The sequence below is a fragment of the Phaseolus vulgaris genome, chromosome 2 (genome assembly GCF_051622355.1).
Source record: "Phaseolus vulgaris cultivar YP4 chromosome 2, ASM5162235v1, whole genome shotgun sequence".
NCBI classification, from domain to species: domain Eukaryota; kingdom Viridiplantae; phylum Streptophyta; class Magnoliopsida; order Fabales; family Fabaceae; genus Phaseolus; species Phaseolus vulgaris.
In genome coordinates, this window is record NC_143499.1 from 49,027,174 (window position 1) to 49,047,272 (window position 20,099).

The 20,099-nt window shown below is 33.3% G+C and overlaps 4 protein-coding genes across 4 annotated transcripts; 3 read left to right on the forward strand and 1 right to left on the reverse strand.

The window, feature by feature from the left end:
• Positions 1 to 280: 280 nt before the first annotated feature.
• On the forward strand, positions 281 to 4,890 carry LOC137812935 (endoglucanase 8). The gene is made up of 7 exons (XM_068615193.2): positions 281 to 550; positions 664 to 1,077; positions 1,506 to 1,598; positions 1,701 to 1,862; positions 3,547 to 3,658; positions 3,902 to 4,065; positions 4,362 to 4,890. Exons 1-7 carry the CDS (start codon positions 350 to 352, stop codon positions 4,686 to 4,688), a joined length of 1,473 nt encoding a protein of 490 aa, XP_068471294.1. The 5' UTR covers positions 281 to 349; the 3' UTR covers positions 4,689 to 4,890.
• Positions 4,891 to 6,300: 1,410 nt separating this feature from the next.
• Positions 6,301 to 7,296, reverse strand: LOC137809836 (protein PLANT CADMIUM RESISTANCE 3). Its single transcript, XM_068610906.2, has 4 exons — positions 7,185 to 7,296; positions 6,992 to 7,063; positions 6,701 to 6,916; positions 6,301 to 6,596 (listed from the first exon to the last, which is right to left on the reverse strand). Exons 1-4 carry the CDS (start codon positions 7,252 to 7,254, stop codon positions 6,520 to 6,522), a joined length of 435 nt encoding a protein of 144 aa, XP_068467007.1. The 5' UTR covers positions 7,255 to 7,296; the 3' UTR covers positions 6,301 to 6,519.
• A 3,964-nt stretch (positions 7,297 to 11,260) lies between these two features.
• LOC137812934 (protein PLANT CADMIUM RESISTANCE 2) lies at positions 11,261 to 13,586 on the forward strand. The gene is made up of 4 exons (XM_068615192.2): positions 11,261 to 11,717; positions 11,889 to 11,960; positions 12,858 to 13,067; positions 13,239 to 13,586. The coding sequence occupies exons 1-4, from the start codon at positions 11,588 to 11,590 to the stop codon at positions 13,325 to 13,327; spliced, it is 501 nt and encodes a 166-aa protein (XP_068471293.1). The 5' UTR covers positions 11,261 to 11,587; the 3' UTR covers positions 13,328 to 13,586.
• Positions 13,587 to 16,556: 2,970 nt separating this feature from the next.
• Positions 16,557 to 18,616, forward strand: LOC137809549 (protein PLANT CADMIUM RESISTANCE 2). Its single transcript, XM_068610655.2, has 4 exons — positions 16,557 to 17,567; positions 17,685 to 17,756; positions 17,854 to 18,066; positions 18,256 to 18,616. The coding sequence occupies exons 1-4, from the start codon at positions 17,372 to 17,374 to the stop codon at positions 18,342 to 18,344; spliced, it is 570 nt and encodes a 189-aa protein (XP_068466756.2). The 5' UTR covers positions 16,557 to 17,371; the 3' UTR covers positions 18,345 to 18,616.
• The last annotated feature ends 1,483 nt before the right edge of the window (positions 18,617 to 20,099 follow it).

Consider the following 20,099-nt stretch of genomic DNA (forward strand, 5'->3'; position numbering starts at 1 on the left):
CTTTCCGGTGGGTCCTACACTCCCGTTTCCCCAACCCCCTACCCCCCTACTCCACGTGTTCCCCACCAATTCGCGGTGCTCATCACATGTCCTTCATTATTCCCCGTTCCAAACTCCAACCCGACCCGACCCGCTTTAGTCAAGCTCCGTTTTCGTTCAGTCAAGCCCGTTTGCATCGGGCTCCCAAAACAAACCACTCTCCTCTCTCCACGTGGCGAAGCCGCAGTGGACAAGGCACTGGAATCCAAGGATGCTTTCTCGTTTATATAACAACCTCGACCGTTTCCTCTTCTCTCCGCACACAACCACAAACACCACCTCGCACTGCCGCAGTGGGAAAGTAAACAAAATGGCGCCAAACTCTCTCTTCTCTGTCCTCTCCATGCTCATCCTCCTCCTCCTCCGCCCCTCCGCCGCCGGCCACGACTACCGCGACGCCCTCCGCAAAAGCATCCTCTTCTTCGAAGGCCAGCGCTCGGGCAAACTCCCCGGCGATCAGCGTCTCCACTGGCGCCGCGACTCAGCATTGCACGACGGTGCAACCGCCGGAGTAAGATTTTCTCTCTGTTTTTCTTTGTTCTCAATGTAGTAGATAGATGGCGGTTATAGTTAATGAGGTCAAGGTGATGATTATTAATGAGGTACATTGTGCTTTTTACCCAGGTGGACTTGAGCGGAGGGTACTACGACGCCGGGGACAACATAAAGTTCGGGTTTCCGATGGCGTTCACGACGACGATGCTGTCGTGGAGCGTGCTCGACTTTGAGAAGAGCATGGGGGCGGAGCTAGGAAACGCGTTGAAGGCAGTGAGGTGGGGGACCGATTATCTGCTTAAGGCGACGGCGAAGATTGGTTCCGGCGTGGTGTTCGTTCAGGTTGGCGACCCTTACTCCGACCACAACTGCTGGGAGAGACCCGAAGACATGGACACGCTGCGCACCGTTTTCAAGATCGACGGGTCCCATCCAGGCTCTGACGTGGCAGGTGAAACTGCTGCTGCACTTGCTGCTGCCTCCATTGTCTTCAGATCACGTGACCCCTCCTACTCTACAAAACTCCTCAATCGAGCCGTTGCGGTGCGTGACACTCTTGCACCCTCCCACACACGACACACTCCCCCCAACTTTTTCATTTATTAATAATTGAATAACATCTATTATATAACTGATTTTTTTAAATAAAATATTACATTATAATATAAGGTGATAATAGTAGAAAAGGAAAAGTAGTGTATGGTTCTTGTAAAAACCTTTTTTCCTTTGGCTTTAGTTGAAAAGTAAAAACGTGAATGTGGTAAGTTTGAAAAGCGGTTTGTGGAAAGCGAGACTCTTCTCGTCTCTCACGAGCGACATGGAATATCTCCGTGTCACCCATTCCACCCAACACTTTATTTATTTTTTGGCGTGTTTTTCTCTGTATGGTTAATTTGTTAAAGAGGTGCATATAATGCATTTTCCGTTAAAATATCGCGAGAAAATGACCGTTAGTTTGGGTGAGGGTGCAGGTGTTCCAGTTTGCTGACTCACATCGTGGTGCGTACAGTAACAGCCTGCGCCGTGCAGTGTGCCCGTTTTACTGCGACGTCAATGGTTACCAGGTACGTGAAGCAATAATAGACATAACGGGAGAAAGTGATGGAATATTGGGCGTTGGATTGGATGACTTTTTTGAGTTTTGATCTGTGTGATGGTGATTTTAGGACGAGTTGCTGTGGGCAGCGGCGTGGTTGCACAAGGCGTCACGTAGGCGTCAGTACAGAGAATACATTGTGAAGAACGAAGTGGTGTTGAAAGCTGGGGACACCATTAATGAGTTTGGTTGGGATAACAAGCATGCTGGGATTAATGTCCTCATTTCTAAGGTAACATTAACGACACTTCTCTGCTACACCCATTTTTATCATCCCTACTTTTCGTATTCATACCCGTTTTGGTTACAATTAATTAATTGCCTTGGTTTTTATTTAATTTTGTATGATATGATTGTTGAAGTGGAGTTTTCCATTTTTTGTATCATCATTACTCCTATGTTTGTGTCATTGTGTGTGCGAGCGCACATATCAAAATACCTTTGTCTTTTATGCGGTGTTTTTGTTCCTCTTGTCTTGCGCCCCCCGTTTAGCATGTGGAGGCGCAGTGTCACACTGTTCATTCATTCAATCTAGATGCGGAATTTGGAGATAAAGTTTCTGCATCACGTGGTCTGTGGAATGTGACTTACTTTGTCTTCTTCCCACCCTCCTTCCCATTGGCCCCTTCCCAATCTCCTCACACATCATATTATTAATCATCCATCATCACAGGCACAACAGGGAATTCCACATCAACATCATTATTTCCCAATACTAATACATTACATATATGACTTAGATTTAACTCAACTTTTCCCTGTACATTAAATAAAATTACACTTTGATTAAACATTCTTTTGTATCATATTTTATTCATTTATCAGTACATCCATTACATATGCCTTAGAGAAGGGAAGTACAAAGCAGATCCTATATTTTACAGACTATTTTGGTCATTGAATGTTATAATTATTGTTTAAAGAAGTGTAAAAATATGAAGCCATCAGAAACTTGATAGAATTAATATTACTCGATTATAAATTCTAGTAACGAAGTTGGGTGCTTTTAAAAAGAAGCATTAATAATTTAGATCATGTGCATAGAAGATGTGAAAGAGGGTAGTATTTTGAATTTGACTTTCTCTTATTGGTGGGCCATGGAAGGAATCTAAGCCATAGTGAATAATGTTGTGTGCATATGTACGGTACAGCTAGATTGGGAATGTGGGTACAGATTTTGAATTTTTTGTAGAAAAAAAGGTTTATCCATATTTGTTGATGAATATTAAAAAGAAGTCAAGATAGGAATGAGAAAGGGGTTGTTGAAATGGTGATGATTGCAGTTGATGTAAATTACATTTTTAAGTTTAATGTGGGCACCAGTTTTTGTTATTTATACAAGCTGGGGGACATTCCCTAATAATTGGAACTTAGATCTAAATCATGGCAGTGGGGGCAAATTTGTCATTAGAAATGAAAGGGGTTAGGATTAGTGTGGTGTAGGGTGTGTTGTCGCTGGAATCAGAACCAAAGTGGATGGCCAAACTGGTTGCCGTAAACATTTGGAGCCAAAAAGTCTTCTCCTTTAATTATTTTCATCCATTTAGATCTGGCAAATGGGTGGGTCCCACTACTGCTCCATGCATGTGCACCATACCATTCTTTTCTGCAAACTTGCTTTACTCTCCTGCATCGATTGAGTCTGTGACTTCTTCTTTAAGCTCTCATCGCTATCACATTATTTCTCGCATTCTTTTCTTGTAACTCACCTTTCTGCCACATTATTTTTTTTTATCAACCTATCCCGTGCTATGCAATCACTGTTCCGTAACCGTGGACGACCGCAAATTCTGCATTGGCTTTTCTTATTATAATACATTCATTGCGCACATTATACTCAGAGGAAAGCGTAAACTTTTGAACTAGTTTTCCATACAAGTTCATTGGGTAAACTCTATCTTCTTCTGGTGTCACAGGAGGTGCTAATGGGAAGAGCAAACTATTTCGCGTCGTTCAAACAAAACGCTGATCAATTTATCTGTTCTACATTGCCAGGAATTTCTCACCCTCAAGTTCAATACTCGCCAGGTAAAATTATTCTTCACTTTTTGACCTTTTTATAATGATTCTGAGTAAAAGTAATTGTGGCGTGATTGTAGAATTCCAAAAGTGATGATTGTGATTTTTGAGACTTGAACAAAGCCATTAATCATGCTTAGTTGCTTCCTAAAAGGAAAAGGGTTGTTTGATTGTGTTTTTGTGTGCAATGTGAATCCATGCATTGGTAAGTTGTAACTAAAGCTTCTCTTTTCTTGGTTGATAATAATAAAGGTGGGCTTATCTTCAAGGCGGGTGGAAGTAACATGCAGCACGTAACTTCCCTGTCTTTCCTGCTCCTGGCTTATTCCAACTACCTAAGCCACGCCAATAAGGTTGTGCCATGTGGCGAAACCACTGCCACCCCAGCTTTACTCAAACACCTTGCTAAACGTCAGGTGAGAATCGAATCCAATTTTTCAGTAACCAAAATCCATTTTCCTCATTATTATCACTTCTCCACTACTGGGTGGGTCCCAACACTTTGACATCACCGTAGATTATCGGCCTAAGTTTCTAGTTTTCCATATCTGACAAAATTAACGGCTAGATTTTGTCCTTTCTCGTTTTTTACTATATTCTCGTCAACACGTGATATGCACAAAATGCTTGTTTGTGATAATATTGTATTATTATTTTGCAACACGGGCAATGTTGTAATAATGTGAGTGCACATGGGTTTCATTTTTACAAGGTGGACTACATTCTCGGGGACAATCCCTTGGGAATGTCGTACATGGTTGGATATGGCCCACGCTACCCGCAGAGGATACACCACCGGGCCAGCTCGCTTCCCTCCGTTTCGGCCCACCCAGCCCGCATTGGCTGTAAAGCTGGATCTCGCTATTTCTTTAGCCCAAATCCCAACCCCAATTTATTGGTTGGGGCAGTCGTGGGTGGGCCCACCAATAACACAGATTCCTTCCCTGATTCCAGGCCTTTCTTTCAGCAATCTGAGCCCACAACATACATCAATGCCCCGCTGGTGGGCCTTCTGGCTTTCTTTTCAGGCCACTATTGAGTCTGCAAGTGTTTTTTCCATGTGGTGCGCAAAATTGGTCACCCTAAGGGGAAAAAAATGGAGAAGAGTGTTGTGTTGTGAGTAATAGTATTGTGGTTTGCAGTGGTTTTCTTAGTAAGTGAAGTGATGATAGTGCAATTTGTATACTATAGGATTCTATGTAACCGGGCAAATCTATAAAGAATATAAAGTTTATGCTCCACACACCTTCAATGCTTTCAATTTCCATTCAAATTCTTTTCTAATTATTAATTAATTTAACAAACTATATGGGATATCACACTAAGATTTATTTTAATTAGCCCCTTTTAGATTGCTGAAACAACATATCAAATTATTATTACTCGTTTAACCTCCATACTTTTATGTAAAAAATTTATCAATATTATTTTACTCAGTTTTAGTCTCCATGATATTTCTAGTTTTAAATCTTTCCAATTTTTTTAATTCTTACAATTTAAATTCATTGGAATTGAAAGATTAGAAGGTAAAATTTGGTCAAGCAATAAGTTAATTTTACTCTTCAACTTCTCTATTATTTATATCTCTTCATCAACTATTTTCGTTATCAGCGTTAGATGATTATTAGGGTGTATACAACCATAATTCCTTATGATACTACTTGCATAAAATATTTTTAATTAAGAATTACTTGAAATTACAGAAATAATTATCAAGAAAATGACTTAATGAATAATTAGAAGCGTCAACAATCTCTTTCATTGACGTATTTACTAACTTATTTTTTTTTTCTATAATAAAAGAGGGTACAAGCCCAAAGAGAAAATGGGCTACAATGGGCTACCAAAAGTTCAAGACTTGTTTTTTTTTTTCTTTTTTTGAGAAACATTATTTTAGAGATGGACTTACATGATCTTTCATTTCTGGTTCTGCTCTGTCATCGTTTTGTTTCTTTTTATTTATTATACATGATCATTGATTTCTTGGTTAATAATAATTAATTTAGTTTTATTTAAATACCAGTAGAGACAACTCACCACAACATCGCAACATAGGTATTTTACCATACACTCTCATAAATTCTTCCTATATTTTAAAAAATATAAAAAATATCTATTCTGAATTTTCAATTAAAATACAATTTTGTATGAGAAATCTAAATTCCAACAAGTACCAAGAAAAGCAACCCATCTACAAAACATGCTGCATCACATCAACTTTCCAGATAAAAAACAAAAACTTAAATATTGCTGATTGATTGATGCAGGGGCACCACAACTCGAGGCAAACTGGTAATTTTTTTAAAATATACTGTTTATTTTAGAACTTAATTATATATCATGTAATTGGTACGAAGTATATACCAAGTTTTTTCGTAATTAACTTTCACCGTAAAACTTTATTGATCGATCATTTTTAGAGTTTCTCTAATAAGAGAGTTATTTATTACTAAAAGTGTTATTTTAACGTGAGTCTCACCTAAAACATCTCTAATAAAGGAATCAAATCTCTCGCACTAAGATTTGATCAACATGTAAATCAAAATCAAGTTTTCTTGTTCTTTAAATTTATTATATTCTGTAAAATGTTAAATAGAAAATTTCATGTTCATAAGATTAGAGAAGGAAATAAATTACTGAACATGATCAACTGTTAAAAAAGACACTGCTGGTATAAACGTCAGACACAAGTAAAACACAACATTGTTCTCTCTAATCACTGCATGTATAAACATCAGACACAAGTAGAACACAACATTGTTCTCTCTAATCTAATGCTAACACAACAACACAAGCAAAACACAAACACTCTTTATTTCGTTCTCACTTACTTCAGACAAATCCAAGAGAACTGAATAGTACACTCTAACTCAACGACTCATGCCACCTTCCACTGCTGGTGCTGAAGTCACGCCACGTGTATGCATCTGCACATTCCCTTCCCAACCTATGCATGCAATTAACCATAATCACTTATAAACAACTCATGAAGCAAAATTGTCAGATCAAAATTAATCATACTTAACAAATTTTTAGCACTTAATTAATTACCAGCAGACATGCGAAATCCACGGGCTTTGAGCTCCCTATACTCCTGGCAAATGGATAAATGGAGGCACAACAAACTCACCACACAATCACTACAATGGTGTCCCTCAATCCCATAAACCTCCCTCAGTTTTACACGATACAACCAGGCGTAGATACAGCCTCCCACATGAGTAAAAGCAGCAAGTACATAAAACAGTGATCCATGCAGACAACAAGCTGCACTAACAAAAATCAATTCACAGAAACAAAAGTTAAGAAAATGGCAATTTATTAGCTCAATCACACACTTACAACTTGACCCTTTGTCCAGGATCTCAGCTACCCTTCCGAAGCTAACACAGGGGCACCAAAGAGTGAGACAACCTAGGAAAAAGAGTGAAAGATCATAAAAGGGTAGCTTAATTTGTTTGATATATATGAAGCAAAGAAGAAAGTGTGTATTTTTATGGTTAAGGAGAATGGAAGAGGGAAAATGAGTTGATACAAGAACTGCAGTCTGAGAAGCAGTCGCATAAACCAGTGGACCATGACCCATCACCAATTTTCTCACTCATTTTTTAAAGGAATTTCTGTGTGAAGCATTATGACTATGGTGTAAAGGATCGGTATTAAATAGAGGGAAGAAGGGAAGGCCAAGCCAAAGAATCTACTTTTGATTAGAGTTAATTCACTACAAGATTATGAAATTGTAATTAATTTTAAAAATCAAGATAATTAATTATTATTAAACTAAATTAAAAATTATTTTAAAAACTAAAAAAATAATTGATATTTAAAATATTTTATATTATAACAAAAAATTTATAACATAATTTTAAATTAATATTTAATCATTAGCTACCAAAATTTTATCTATTAATATTTTAAATTCTAAATTAGTCTAACAAATTAAAATTAATTTAAAATTTAAAATATTAATAGCTAAAGTTATAATAACTAATTTAAAAATTATTTTATAAATTTTTATTAATAATTAAAATTATTTTATATACAAATAATTTTTAATTTTTAAATAGTATATAATTAATTAATTTAATTATGTAGTGAGTAATTTTTTTTTTTAATTTTGATCGTTATTTAATAAATTTTTTTAGTGATTAATAAGTTAGGCAACACAATCTGTGGGTTGGCTGATAAATTTTCTCATATTTGTACTAGTTTAACTTGCTTTTGTTAAGGCAATTTCTTTTAAAACCCTATATCTATAACGTGTACGATAGAAAGATTTTATCCAGAAAATAGGTCTCCTTTAGATAACTTTTAAAACATTGAAAACAATTAACGTGTATCTATAATTTGCTAAAAGCAAATACTTCACGTGGAATATATTAGCATTACTAACATTTATATGGACTTTTATTTTATTTTTAATATCACATATTCAAATTAGGATGATGTAATTAGAATAATCATAAATTTTGACATGGATAGAAATTGAATTCAGTTCATTAAGCATCAGGGTTGATTCGTGATAAAAAAAAAAACACCATCAGATAGTTTGACAACAATCCAACATCCTTAAAGAAAATAGAAAAAGAAAATATACATGATTCATAGGTTTATGTACTTCTCTCTAATCTTCCTTCTTTTTCTTCTTAACTTCTTTTTTCTCAAAATCAAAATCTCTCAATTGCACTCCACTTCTAGACATTCCACACACACAATTTGGAATTATCATTTACTATTTATGTTTGATGAGTATGTTATAATCGAAATCTATTATTTTATATTTATCAACACATGTTATTATGGTTATATAAATATTAATTTGAAAGTTGGTTCTAATTTTGATATTAGAAAATAAAGAAAAAACTAAGAAAATTAAAATTACATGAGTGAGTTGTTTAAGCATGGATGGATCATAGTCTTTCTTTAAAGTTAGAAGAATCGATTTTGACTGCTCTAACCATGCAGCACTTGAGAGAGCAGCAATGGTGAGAACATGCATGTTTTTCTTTATCTTTATTACACAAGTATAGATGCAGGACCACAGAGTCAGAATAGTTGAAGCTTGTTCATTCATCCTTGTGATTCTTCTTTTGCATGGTAGTGAGACTCTCTTACATTATGATAAGGTAGGTTTGGAGGTTTGTGCAGAAGGGAAAAATTCATAGCTGGATCTCTTGTCTTATCATGTATTTGCCAAATGCTGAATCTCACTCCCCAATACTTTTCAGTTTCTTCACTCTGCTACCAATCACTCTCTTTACCTTTTTCTTTCATAAAATTCACCTTATATACTATTCATCGTTGACTTTTCTTTATATATTTTAGAACATGGTTTTGAAACACTTTTCAACTAATTCAAGACGTGAAACTAGTTTCATTATATTCACTTGCATCATCAATTACTACTTTAAAAAAGAAAAAAAATCGTAACCTGGATGAATTGTGGCCCAAGATTGAGTAACTAGCGATAAAACATTTTTTTTTATAGACTTTTATGTGACCCTCAAAATCGTTTTAATCAAGTTTGGAGACAAATGTATTATCGGATAGTCAAAAATATCAACATGACTGAATGGTCGAGAAGGCCAAATGACTCTATTAATCTAAATATAATCCGTAAATTTACAATCAACTGTAATTAAATCAGTTTGTTGTAAATCGAGATTAATGTATGATAGAGACTTTTTTTGGACTCACGAGCAGACAACTGAGGCCTATTCAAAAGGTATAAATACCACAGAAAATCAAGTGTTAAAGATAATTTTTGTTTTCGACTCACTTGCACATTATACTTATACTAACTTGATTGTCGGAATACTTTGGCAGGTTCCTCACTCACTAAGCGAAAGAAAAAAATTAATCGAAAACCATCGCAATTGAAAGCCGTGAAGATTGAAAGTAAAAAATAAAAAAAGTCACTTTAAGAAAAACCCAACCTTGTAAGAACAAATCGCTTAAGAAAAAAAATAATAACATTATTTTTAACATAAAATTTATTGTAATAAATTTTTGATTTTTTTATGCCCAACACTAACCATTACGAGTTTAAATGTAGTTCCTTTTATGCCGGTACACCTTTTCTCTAGTGAAAACATTTATTAACCATATATACTTTATTAGTAACTTTTATTTATACAGTAATTTATTATATCGAGATATGTTTGACTGAATCTCTTATTAATAAAACTTTCAATAAATACAAGTAATTTATAAACCTAAAATCTGCATACTATGTTATGTAATTATTGTTCTGTTTTTCGTTTTCGTGTATAACTGTTTTTGCAATTTTTCTGTTTTCTGTTTTATTTTCCTTATATATCTTATCTGTACCAAGTTATGCAAGTCTTTTAACTAAAAATAAAAAGTCTCTTTAATTCTCTCATACCACTAATCTAAAGTTTTTAAGATAATAGCTTCTCTAAGTCTTTCTCACTTATTCATTTTTATATATTGTAAAACTTTAACTCACACTTCAACAATAATAAATAATTTGAATGAACAATAAAAAAAAATATAATGTTAAAATTTAATTATCTTATTATTTGTTCTAAAATACAACTACCACAAAAAATGTTTTAATTATAGTTTACTTATCTGATATTTTATTAATATTTTTTTTATGTAGGTTGGAACATGACAAGAGTGTTTTATGTTTTAATTTTATTAATTTTTAATCGATAAAAAAATTCGTTAAGCTTTCCTTTTCACATAACTTTCATGATTATTTTTAGCTTAAACGTAAGTTCATTTTTATAACATTTGTGAAGGTAAATACCAATGATATAAGTTTCACAACTTGAAATAGTTAAAAAAAAATCAAAATTAGACCCTAATGTTGAAAGCCATTGTAAAAGGATCAAGATTATTTTAAACTTTAAAAATAAAGAATCAAAATAATGAAATATTAAAAAAAGATAAAAAGACAGAAAAAAAGTATAATTTAACCTAAAATTCATTTGAAAGTAAGAATTTACTTTTTTTTCTTGCATTTATTGTTTAATTCTGAAAAAAGAAGAAGAAATGAAGCTATAACTTAGAGATTACGTTAACAAAAACTACATTTCAACGAAGAAGGAGATCTAAATGATGATGCCATGACAGGTCAGCAACTACAAGGAATAATAGTTTAACACATATTAATAATGATGGAAAAAACACACGCAGAATCAGCATACACGAATCAAGACAAAAAAAAAAACAACACAGAATTTAATGTGATTCAGTCTCCAACTGCAACCTACATTCACAAAGGTAACTATTAGGTTTTCATTTTGTCATGTTGCATTCCAATTACAAAGTACAATGATCTCTTTAAATAGAGATTATAAAAGGGACACAATGATTATGTCCACCCACTAAATATGGTAGCTAGTTTCAACTGTGTACATGATGTTTTGTCAGCCCAACACAATTGGTCCTGACTTCATACACAACCATCTCCCACTTGAAGCCACAATGTTTACCTGAGCTTCAATTGTGTACATGTATCTTGTCAGCTCAACTCAATTGGTCTTGACTTCATACCGAACAAGTAATAGTATACTATGTCTCTTGAAATAAAATTTAAATTTCTTGTTCAGTTTAAAAGACAAGTCTACCTGCAAAACTCATAAGCAAGCAATTTCCTGGAAAAGACCATATTTGTGGACTGCGTCTGCATAAAAGTTTTGAAGTGGAATTGGTCAAAACAACATCAAACTAAAGAAGAACAAGTTGTGTGGAAGAATGCTTGATATTTTTTGGATCAGTCCCACCCACGTGGTAGAACGAGTTATGATGTTTGGCTGTTATTGAAGAACGATGAATGTGAAAGATTGCATGCACCACACACCATTCAAAGCCTCACCCTCTATCCAAATCCTATAATATCCTAATACTACAACCCCACTGTTCCTATATATCTGCTGCAGCATTTTGTATGAAGCAGGCTCAGATCCAATGAAGCCAACGGCAACCGGTTTCCCCGTCAGTGACACCTCTTCCTACGCTCCACCGCCACCTCCTCAGCCCAAACCAATCGTTGAATGGTCCTCCGGCCTCTGTGATTGCTTTTCCGATTGTGGAATCTGTAAAACCTTCATTCACTTCTTTCTGCTATCTAATATATATATATATATATATATATATATATATATATATATATATATATATATATATATATATATATATATATATATATATATATATATATATCAGTGTTGGTTGGTTTGTGAAATTTGTGGTAAATAATTTGTTTCAGGTTGCTTAACCTGGTGGTGTCCATGTGTCACCTTTGGAAGGATTGCGGAAATTGTTGACCGGGGATCCTCATGTAAGAAACTCTTTACATCTCCCAATAATTAAGTTTAATAGAATCTACGTGCATCTATTATTTTTTTTATAAAAAATAAATAAATAAATATAAACTCTTTAGTAATGTTTTAATTCATATAGACAAATAATTCTTTACCTTCCTTAAAAGTCAAAAACTTTCTTTATATTTTGTTAACGGTTTTCAACTTTCTAATTTTCTAGAATTCTTTGTATTTTGTAGAAGATTTGTTTTTAATTCTGTTTCTGACATATTGTAGATTTTATTTTCTTTTTCTTCTTTCCGAAATTTGTTTCCTGTTTTGGTGTTCAAGAAACAATTAGGATTTTTGCATATTTGACCCATTCACAAAGGTAGATATAATCTACTCTAAAAACACAAAATTAACAATAATAATAGTTAAGGCCCAAATAAACTCAATTATATGAATCTAAACTAAAACAATAGATTTATTTATTATTATAGTCCAATAATTCATTATTAAAGTTATTGAATGTGAATAAATATATGCTCATCAACAACTTTGTGATAATGAAACCAACCAGCAAAAAAGCATTAAGGTTGCAAAGACCAATGCACCAATTGCAGTACAATAGAGTTGTAATTCATTTAGTTATTTCAGATACTCTCCAAATCTGAAAAAAACTAGAGGTCAAAAGGATGAAGAAATCACTCAAAATAAGAGAAAAAACAAAGTGTGTCTTGGAAATAATACAAAATCAGATCCAAAATTGAACTAAAGCGAACAATTCAAACACATCAAATACACTTCATTAAAAAATAACATTATTCATTTATTTCCAAATCTCCAATTCGCTCCTCAAAGTTGATTATTCCTTATGTTGTGTGATAGGATGAATGAATGAGTGATTGTTTGATCTGTGTTGTGATTTGTAGCATGTGCTACTACTGGGGCTCTGTACACGCTCCTTGGTTTGATACGTTGTGCTTGCATATACTCCCGCTTCTACCGATCCAAGATGAGGGAACAACATGGTTTAGAGGGCAGTGGTTGTACGGATTGCTTCATTCATTGCTGCTGCGAGCCCTGCGCTCTCTCTCAAGAATATCGTGAGCTTCAAAACCGTGGCTTTGACATGAAAATAGGTATTTCTTCTCACTTATATTTCTTCCACTTTACTTGTTTTTGTTGGAGGTCTGTTTTCTGGCTTCTTCTTCAATAATTTTCTGAGCTGCTTCATCTTCCAAATGAACTGCATAGAAAAAGGAAATTCCTTTTTTGGTTAATTTGTTTTGGTTTGAACTTGGTATGGTTAGGGTGGCAAGGAAATGTAGAGCAACAAAGTCGGGGAGTGGCCATGACTGCTGTAACAGTTCCATCAGTGGAACAGAACATGAACCGTTGAAGTGAGGATCCATATTCATAGTACTATGTTAAACCTCCACAATAATGTTTCTAGACTTAATACTTGTAACTAAGTAATGTGCTTTTAATATCTTTTTTCCCTTCTTTCTCTCTCAACATGCTCCCAAAATCTGAGTCACTTTTTCTGTTCAGTTTACAATGTTCTTCTGAATATTCAAGTAATGTTTGTGTCATGTTCCACGATGTATTAATTCGATCTGTAGTTTCATTCCGAGTTTCTATACAATATCTTCACTTCACTTTTTGATTTTAATATTGTTAGTTCAAACTACGAATTGGTTGACTTAGGGAGAGACACGTCTTGCAATTGCAGTCCATAGCAAAAACCATCATAAAAAAAAGTTATGATATATTGACCCTATGCACATTACACACATTTAAAGTTGGAGACGTCGCAATGATGTGACAGAGTGAGATTGCGCGCGAATGAGCAACGAGAACTTCAAAATAGGATAAAAAAGAATATATTACGGTTCTTAGAAACAACTGATGTAATATATTTTTTTTTACTCAGAATGACTCATATTACATCGGTTAAGTCATCTAACCGATGTAATATATGGTCCATATTAAAAAAAATAAAAAATTCATAAAGAGTGGGTGAGTCATAAACGTCAATCACATACAGACACATGGGTAACCAGTTTTATGTGTATGAGTATATGTGGAGAAACCTACATCGGTTAAGCCATCTAACCGATGTAATATATGATTTTTATTAAAAAAAATTGACTTTTTTCATGAAGAGTGGGTGATCATAAATGTCACATAAGTAACACTTACAGACACACGAGTAACCAGTTTTGCGTGTGCTACGGGTCATATATTATAATATAGAGTCAGTGTCACATCTTCACAAAATGTCAAGTTTGCAGCGTAAATTAATGTCACCCAAGCCGTGTCAAGTCTGTGTTAGTGACAGAGGGTGTTAATAAAACATTTTTGTTATAAAAATATCATAAAGTGGACCCTATTTTGTTTACTTTAATATATTTAATAAAATTATATAATTCTCCCGTAAAAAATGGGTGCTGTCTCCTTGAAATAGGTTCTTAAATGCAAAAAAGTTTTAACTGATAAAAGAAAAAATAAATTAGTACTAGTTTTATTACTTTATCTTCTAAACTTAATCGTTTTTTTTTCCTCTGACACTAAACAGATACAATGAATCAATGAACAAACACACTTAAGTTTTATTTATCAAAATTTTGTTATAATATAGATTTGAAAGTTTACTTGAAACTTTTACATAGATGTTTAGGATCATGAAGAGTCTTGACCACTGCAACATTTAAAGTATGTTTCACTTAAATGAATTTTGTGGAAAAAAAAGAGAATATACAATCATACGATCAAATACTTTATCACAGTTTGCCTACATAGATATATTTGTATAGTATTAATCATAAAAAAAATCAAAATTCTAAAAGTGCTAAAAGTACATACAGGATAATTGTAATTTGTAAAAAAGTTATATGTTATTTAAAATTTTCTTAAGTATTATGTGTTTTATAAAGAACTTGTCATCTTTTTTTTCTTTAAATAGGTTATAGTAATATTTTTAATAATATTTTACTTATGCAGTGATTATGTAATGCCTGTCTTTTGGGTCATTGCAAAGTTACAATATTAAAACAAAACTGTGTCAGTCATTTCCTTCCTTCCAATGCTAAATTTTTGTTTTGTTTTTCTTCGTCTGTCCACATGAGATGACCAAAACAAAACATTTACATTCTCTTACTTTATTAATCCTTTCTTTGGATTAAGAAGGGTAAAGTTAAGAGTGTGAAAAAGTGAAAATGTAAAAATTTGATAAGAAAATGTGAAGAAAGGTGAAGTTATTTGAATTAGGATAAGTTAGAATGATGTGTGAGAAAAGGGTATTATTTTATAAATTAATTTTAAATATTTTTACTATTTTAATATTTTTATTATTAGTATTAATAATACTTTACAACATTATTATTATTATTATTTATTTATTTATTTAGGTGTGTACAGTTTATTTAAAAAATTAAATGATTTTAATTATCTTTCATTATATATATTGAGGGTAAAAGTCTAAGTTAGAGAAATCTAGGTTACTTTCTCTTCTCTCCTTCAACTTTCTCTTCATGAGAACCACAAAAATTCACCTAAGGGCAAGGAAGCAAATAATATAGGCTTAGTTTTTTATTCACCAAAACATTGTTCATTGCCGTGAACCGTGTGCATTGTGTCAAGAATATCGGGAAACTTCAAAAACTATAAATTTGACATGTTCATTGCTATCAACCATGTACATCATACTCAAGCTTAATTAATAATAAACAATAAGATCAAACTTAGAACACAAGATACAAGATATAACTCTAAAATTATAGGTCTAGTTCGATTCTTTTGATAAATAGATCGTGATTGTGTGGATAAGTGGATCGTCTTTTGATATTTATATTTAAAAGTGTTAATTCCTGATATTGATATTGAAGGGTATTAATTCAACAAATCAAAAGATATTAAATAATTAGTTTTTATTAGCAAAATAAGTCAATAACAAAGTTAGATATAAAGAAAATAGGAAAAAAAAACTCTAATATATATAGAAAAATACATAAGAAAAAAAGTCAAATTACACACTGAATTAAGAGTAGATTTATTTTTAACTATACTGTGATCGTTTATTGTTTAATTCTGAGAAAAAAAAGTAATCAAGCTATAACTTGGAGATAGGTTAACAAAAACTACATTTCAGTGAAGAAGGAGATCTAAATGATGATGCCATGATCTCATAGGTCTGCTAGAGCTACAAGGAGTAGCAGCATAACACGTATTATTTTTAATGTGAACACAACACATTAATAATATAGTAATTGGAGTAATTGTTGTTCAAAAGTGCTTCCACCATATCACGTTCAGTAATTCTCCACTTATTCAAAAGTTGAAGTGGCTCAAATAACACAGAGTGTGAATATCAAGTCCACTTACTATTCAAAAGTTAAAGTTATTACTTAAAAGTTATCAACATTACATGTACAAATTGGGGATCTTGGCTACATTTGGTTAATTTTAGGTTTTCTTAGCTAAGAGTGTACGCAAATAATATTATTTTATTATTAATATGTGTTGTCTTCACATTAAAAATATTTTGGCCTCCAACTTTTCTTACCCAAACCCTACTCCAAAACCAAAATGTTACACAATATAAAGTCAAGATTTTTAAAAATATAGACATGTTTGAGAGTTGTAATAACTACTATTTTTTTATGGCTTAACGATTTGGTATTACGTTACTTCTAAATTCTCCTCAATCTGATCTTCTTATTTAATAGTCTTTTAATAATATGACTTGTATTTTCTCGATTTTGTTTGTGTTAATTGGACGTGATTTGATGTGTAATTATTTGAAATGTGTTATTGTGTGATAGATTTAGTTTTTTTATATGGATTGGATCACTCCTAAAATATTCATATGTATATATGATTTATTGTTGATCGAATTAAAAAAAATTATTTTTTATTTTATGCTGAAAGATCCATGCTACTCCATCATATAATTGACTATCAAAGTTTCCAATATTTTAACTGGTCCAAGTAATAGTATACTATATCTCTTGAAATAAAATTTCAATCTCGTGTTCAGTTTAATAGACAAGTCCACCTGCAAAACTCATAAGCAAGTAATTTCCTGGAAAAGACCATACTTGTGGACTGCGTCTGCATAAAAGTTTTGAAGTGGAATTGGTCAAAACAACATGAAACTAAACAAGAACAACTTGTGTGGAAAAATGGTTGATATTTATTGTATCAGTCCCACGTGGTAGAACGAGTTATGATGTTTGGTTTATATTAAAGAACGATGAATGTGAAAAACGATTGCACGCGCTTATCCAACCCCACACCTTGACCTGCATCTAAAAGAACCACACCCAGACTTTGGATTATTCAAAGTCCTTTATCCAAACAAATGGATCCAAATCCTATAATATCTGCTACTTGATCCAACACCTAATACTACAACCCCACTGTTCCTATCTGTTGAAGCATTATGTATGGAGCAACAGACTCAGATCCATTGAAGCCAACGGCAACCGGTTTCCCCGTCAGCTACAGCACTTCAACAACCTACACCACCACCACCACCACCGACACTTCTTCCTACACTCCACCGCCACCTCCTCAACCCAAACCTATCGTTGAATGGTCCACCGGCCTCTGTGATTGCTTTTCCGATTGTGGAAACTGTAAGTTCCACAACCTTCATTCACTTCTTTCTGCTATCTACTATATATATACATATCACTGATTTTTGCAATTGGATTGGTTGGTTTGTGAAATTTGTGGAAAATAATTTGTTTCAGGTTGCATAACCTTGTGGTGTCCATGTATCACCTTTGGAAGGCTTGCGGAAATCGTTGACAGGGGATCCTCATGTAAGAAACTGTTTACATCTGGCAACAATTAACTTGAATAGAATCTATGTGCTGGTGTTGTGTGATACGATGATTGAATGATTGTTGTGATTTGTAGCATGTGGTGCCAGTGGGGCTCTCTACACGCTTGTTTGTTGTGTGACATGTTGTGCTTGCCTATACTCCTGCTTCTACCGATCCAAGATGAGGAGACAGCATGGTTTGAAGGGCAATGGTTGTACGGATTGCTTGATTCACTGCTGCTGCGAGCCCTGCGCTCTCTGTCAAGAATATCGTGAGCTTCAAAACCGTGGCTTTGACATGATCATAGGTATTTCTTCTCACTTATATTTCTCCCACTTTACTTGTTTTTATTTGGGGTCTGTTTTGTGGCTTCTTCAATATTTTTCTGAGCTGCTTCATCTTCCAATTGAACTTCATAGAAAAGGAAGCAATGAAAATAGCAAAAGGAAATTCAATTTTTGTTTAACTTGTTTTGGTTTGAACTTGGTATGGTTAGGGTGGCATGGAAATGTGGAGCAAAGAAGTCGGGGAGTGGCCATGACTGCTGTAACAGCTCCATCAGTGGAACAGGGTATGAACCGTTGAAGTGAGGATCCATGTTCATAGTAATATGTTAAACCTCCATAATAATGTTTCTAGACTTAATACTTGTAAGTAAGTAATGTGCTTCTAATATTTTTTTTCCCTTCTTTCTCTCTGAATATCCTCCCAAAATCTAAGAGTCACTTTTTCTATTCAGTTTACAGTGTTCTGAATATTCACGTAATGTTTGTACCATATTCCACGATGTATTAATTCGATCTGTAGTTTCACTCAAAGTTTCAATACAATATCTTCACTTCACTTTTTGATTTTAATATTGTTATTTGAAACTACGAATTGGTTGACTTAGGGAGAGACACGCCTTGCAGTTGCAGTTCAAAGCAAAACCCACCATAGAAATGTCATAAAGTGAACCCTGTTCTGTTCAAACTTGCCAAACTTGACTAACTTTTCATTCTTTCTGAATTTCTTTGTCTTTTCTTAAAGACTTTGTTTTCATTTCATCGTTAATCTTTTTTCAATTTAGTCCCCCAAACGTAACCTTTTACTCAAGCAAGCAAAGCAAGACCTTCAAGACTTAAATTTCCTTCATCTTTCTTGGAAACTGGTGTAATTCCGTAAAGTATTGTTCCTTTCACGGAATCATTCCCTGCAGATATCATTTTTACTGCTGAGAAGGTTGTTATTAATGATGTTGAGAGTAGAAAAGAAGTTGCAATGTTATAGTTTAAGCATTTAATCATAGTTGACGCTGAAAAGCTACTCCTGATTACGGGTTTAGTTCACTCAGTCATATGCACAAACACTATGACTACCACATCCTTTATCCAAAACGAATTGCTCAACAATTTCTGTAAGTTCAGAAAAGAGGAAGAAAGCAATGAATCTAAACTAGTCAAAGAAAAAAAAAATGGAGAAAGCCCCAGTAACTCAAAAGGTAATTTAGAATTTCATGTAACCACCCTATGCCTATTTGCCTGAGTTAGACATAAAGGACAATAATGTTCCATTTTAACATAGGCAATTAATGTCATGGTTCCACACCTTTAGAAGAAGAGAAGTGTCATTGTTTCCCAATAAATGTCGATATATAACCTATTAGACTCTTACACTTCTCTTGAATGGACGTGTCGGACACACGTATCGGTGTTTACGACATTCGTAGGACACTTATCGGCGGTGAAGTGTTCAATTCAAAAAATATTTGTTGGTTTTTGAAAATTCTACACGGTTGTAATACAATTTTAAAATGTATAAATACAATAATTTTCTAAAAACTGAAATTTATTGTATAAATTTTTATTATGATTATAAAAATAAGGAACAAATTCTTTTGAAAAGTCATGAAAAATATCTTCTGGCTCCCAAAAGAATCTAAAACATACTTTTGCACATAAATATTTATTTTCAATTTATATAATTTAAAATTATAAAATATATAGATCCATGTCCCCATATTCCACATTTTAGAGATTATACGTATCTCCGTGTTCGTATCTGTGTCGTGTCAGTGTCCGTATCCTACCTAGGATATAACTGAAAAGATGATTTAAGATTTTATTATTCAAATTTTCAGTCAAAGTATCACTCATTTTAGTGACATTTTCTGTAACAAAATTGTTCTTTAAAAAAATATGTTCTCTACCGAAAGAAAACGATAAGCTAGCTACAAATTAGTTGTTATCAAAAATTGCGTTTGATAATTAATAGGAAATATTAAATTAATTGAAAAACCTTGTTGAACATAAAAGAAAACGATACTAAATATAAAAAATTAGAATGTAGAACTAAAAAGTT

Coding starts and splice junctions, on each gene's coding strand:
- LOC137809549 (XM_068610655.2), top strand. CDS start 17,372: ATGTATGGAGCAACAGACTCAGATCCATTGAAGCCAACGGCAACCGGT. Junction 17,568..17,684: donor CTTTTCCGATTGTGGAAACT/GTAAGTTCCACA, acceptor AATTTGTTTCAG/GTTGCATAACCTTGTGGTGT. Junction 17,757..17,853: donor CGTTGACAGGGGATCCTCAT/GTAAGAAACTGT, acceptor TGTGATTTGTAG/CATGTGGTGCCAGTGGGGCT.
- LOC137809836 (XM_068610906.2), bottom strand. CDS start 7,254: ATGAGTGAGAAAATTGGTGATGGGTCATGGTCCACTGGTTTATGCGAC. Junction 7,064..7,184: donor CTTCTCAGACTGCAGTTCTT/GTATCAACTCAT, acceptor TCTTTTTCCTAG/GTTGTCTCACTCTTTGGTGC. Junction 6,597..6,700: donor TGGATTTCGCATGTCTGCTG/GTAATTAATTAA, acceptor TTGCATGCATAG/GTTGGGAAGGGAATGTGCAG.
- LOC137812935 (XM_068615193.2), top strand. CDS start 350: ATGGCGCCAAACTCTCTCTTCTCTGTCCTCTCCATGCTCATCCTCCTC. Junction 551..663: donor ACGACGGTGCAACCGCCGGA/GTAAGATTTTCT, acceptor CTTTTTACCCAG/GTGGACTTGAGCGGAGGGTA. Junction 3,659..3,901: donor TCAAGTTCAATACTCGCCAG/GTAAAATTATTC, acceptor ATAATAATAAAG/GTGGGCTTATCTTCAAGGCG.
- LOC137812934 (XM_068615192.2), top strand. CDS start 11,588: ATGAAGCCAACGGCAACCGGTTTCCCCGTCAGTGACACCTCTTCCTAC. Junction 11,718..11,888: donor CTTTTCCGATTGTGGAATCT/GTAAAACCTTCA, acceptor AATTTGTTTCAG/GTTGCTTAACCTGGTGGTGT. Junction 11,961..12,857: donor TGTTGACCGGGGATCCTCAT/GTAAGAAACTCT, acceptor TGTGATTTGTAG/CATGTGCTACTACTGGGGCT.